Raw genomic sequence first — 2816 nt, 5'->3', positions numbered from 1 at the left:
ACTGTGGGGTCCTTGGTGCTCCCGGAGCTTGCTGGTTTTCTGGCAGACGTTTCATTACCCAACTAGGGAACATCATCAGTGCTGGAAGGGAGGAGGAGGAGGAGGAGGAGGAGGAGGATGGTGGGATCCTTGTTGCTCTCTTGAGCATGCTGGTTTTCGGGCAGACGTTTCACAACCCAACTAGGGAACACCATCAGTGCTAGAAGGGAGTGGGGTTACTCTCTCTTTCTACACCGTCCATCCTGAGAGTCGATATCAGGGCATCATAAAGTCACCAAAGGCTGAGAACGATTCTGATAAATGACTCTCCTTATCAGCAACCATGAATCTCAACCGCTGAGAGGCAACAGCAGAAAAGCGGGGTCAACGTTCTCCTGCGGGAGACACGGAGAGCTTCCAAACTGTGAATTGGGCTGGCGCCATTCCACACTCAACCAACACACACACACACACACACACACACACACGGCTCAGCCCTTGAACCTTTTTAATCCCGCAAATGGGGAGCGCTTTACGGGGAAACCTCACCTCTCTGTAGCATCTCCCGGGTCTTCGTTTTCGGAAGCTGGATGAACATGGTCCCGAAGCAAACCGTGGCTTTGTCTGAAAGCAGGAAAAGAAAGCTTGTTTTAATCTGAAGCATCAATTTGTGTAATTTGAAAAAACAAAACGGTTCCTGCTTTGAAATCTCGGAAGCCTCTTGGAGCAGGAACCTGAAAACCCTCCAGAGGTGGCTGAACTACAAGACCCAGCAGCCTCAGCGGCAGCTGGTCGACAAAATGGCTCTTTGCTCCTGGGGTTGGTTATCATGGTGTCGTCATACAGGGCCATAGAGGGTCTCCATCTTAATAATGATAATAATAATGACAAAGTAGCAACAATGGTGCATTGGAAGATCTGCAAGAAATATCATTTGCCTGCAAGCCAGAACTGGTAGGATCATAAAATAGAGAAAGTCATAGAAAATGATAAAATTAAACTGCTCTGGGACTTCAGAATTCAAACAGACAAGCACCTGCAACGTAACACCCCGGACTTAACAATTGTCGATAAGAAAGACAAAAAAAGTCTGGATAGTGGATGTGGCAGTGCCTGGAGACAGCAGAATAGAGGAGAAAGAACTGGAGAAGATCACAAAATACAAAGACCTACAAATAGAAATAGAAAGACTGTGGCAAAGGCAAGCAAGGGTAGTACCAATAGTAATAGGCGCCTTGGGTGCAATCCCAAAACAACTGGAGCACCACTTGAGCACCATCATCGGCATTGACAAATTCGCCATTAATCAATTGCAAAAGGCGGCCTTACTAGGAACTGCTTCCATCCTGCGACGAGATCTGTAATACCATCAAACATCCACATCCGCCTATCCCAGGTCCTGGGTAAGGACTCGATAGGTAGACAAAAATGACAAATCCAGTCTGAATATCTGGCTGACTGTGCGATGATCCATAATAATAATACTACAGAATGCAGAATACATCAAGAAACTGCAGCTTCCTGCAATAACTCCAGCAATGTTACAAAAAACTGCGCTACTCGGAACATCTTACATTTTGAGGAGGTATCTGGTTGACACCTAGGATGTTGGCAGAAAGAGAAAGAGAAAAAAGAACACAGAAAGAGAAAATGAGACGAAGAGGAAGAGAAAAAGAAGTGAAAGAGAGAACAGAGAAAGAAAGAAAGAAAGAAAGAAAGAAAGAAAGAAAGAAAGAAGGAAGGAAGGAAGGAAGGAAGGAAGGAAGGAAGGAAGGAAGGAAGGAAGGAAGGAAGGAAGGAAGGAAGGAAGAGAAAGAGAGAGGGAGGTAAAGGAGAAAGAAAAAGAGGGAAAGAGGAGAGAGAAAGCAAGAAACAGGAAAGGAGAAAGAGAGAGAGAGAGAGACAGAAAGAGAGAGAGGAATGGAGAAGAAGGAAGAGAGAAGGAAGAGAAAAAGAAGAGAGAGAGAGAAGAGAAAGATAGGAGAGAAAAACAAAAACAGTGAGAAAGAAAAAAGAACAGAAAGAGAAAACGAAAGAGGAAGACAAAAAGAAGTGAAAAAGAGAGAACAGAGAAAGAAAGAGGTAAAGAAGAAAGAAAAAGAGGGAAAGAGGAGAGAGAAAGCAAGAAACAGGGAGAAAGAGAGAGAAAGAGAGGCATGTTTACGTCACAAAAGGGAAGGAATGACCTACACAATTTTGAAGAGTAATTACTACAAACTGTCACAGAAGGTCCCAATCGCTTATTCTCCGCTGTGTTGTAAACCATCTTTGTTTTTTTGACAGCTTTTAAAAATGTTCCCGGGCGACAAGCGGCATTTCAAAAACCCCATGAGCCAGACCCACACCCACACCCGGAGCAAGTTGCCCTCCACACCTACACACTACTTGCAAAAGGAAAAGAAAAAAAAAAGTCACTTCAGCACCGATGCCCAAAAGAGAAGAGAAAACCTGATTTTTGGCCTTGGCTGTGATTGATTAGACAAGTGGTAAAACACTATTTATTAGCGGATGAGCCAGAGACAGGGCTGAAAGAAATATTTCACATTTTCTCCCACTCAGCGTGAAAGTTTTCAGGTCTCCCGGTCATTTTGCCAGCTCATGCCATCCTAAAGCCTCCAGAAAGGTAAAAATAGCTCAATCAAGACATGGCTTTTCCAGCAAGCGGGCCTGACCTAGGGAGGATTTTATTTAGGGTGATTTTAAAAATAATTTTAAATAGAGACACAGCTTCTAATATTCGGTTTTTTAATCTGGTTTTACAGGGGTTTGTATTTTTATGCTTTGTATTTGTACTGTTTTTAATACGCTGTGCACCGCCCTGAGTCCTGCGGGAGAAG

The 2816-nt window shown here is 43.9% G+C and overlaps 1 protein-coding gene across 1 annotated transcript in view; it reads right to left on the bottom strand.

Annotated features, from left to right (window-relative positions):
* LOC107300546 (p53 and DNA damage-regulated protein 1-like) overlaps nt 1-2816 on the bottom strand; it is an 11269-nt gene that overhangs the window by 3340 nt on the left and 5113 nt on the right. The window contains exon 3 of the mRNA XM_015829862.1: nt 529-603. Within this exon, the coding sequence (XP_015685348.1) occupies nt 529-603 (75 nt within the window). The remainder of the gene's footprint in view (nt 1-528; nt 604-2816) is intronic.

The sequence above is a fragment of the Protobothrops mucrosquamatus genome, unplaced genomic scaffold, assembly GCF_001527695.2.
Source record: "Protobothrops mucrosquamatus isolate PMUCROS unplaced genomic scaffold, P.Mucros_1.0 scaffold7381, whole genome shotgun sequence".
NCBI classification, from domain to species: domain Eukaryota; kingdom Metazoa; phylum Chordata; class Lepidosauria; order Squamata; family Viperidae; genus Protobothrops; species Protobothrops mucrosquamatus.
This window is presented reverse-complemented; position numbering and strand designations above follow the sequence as displayed.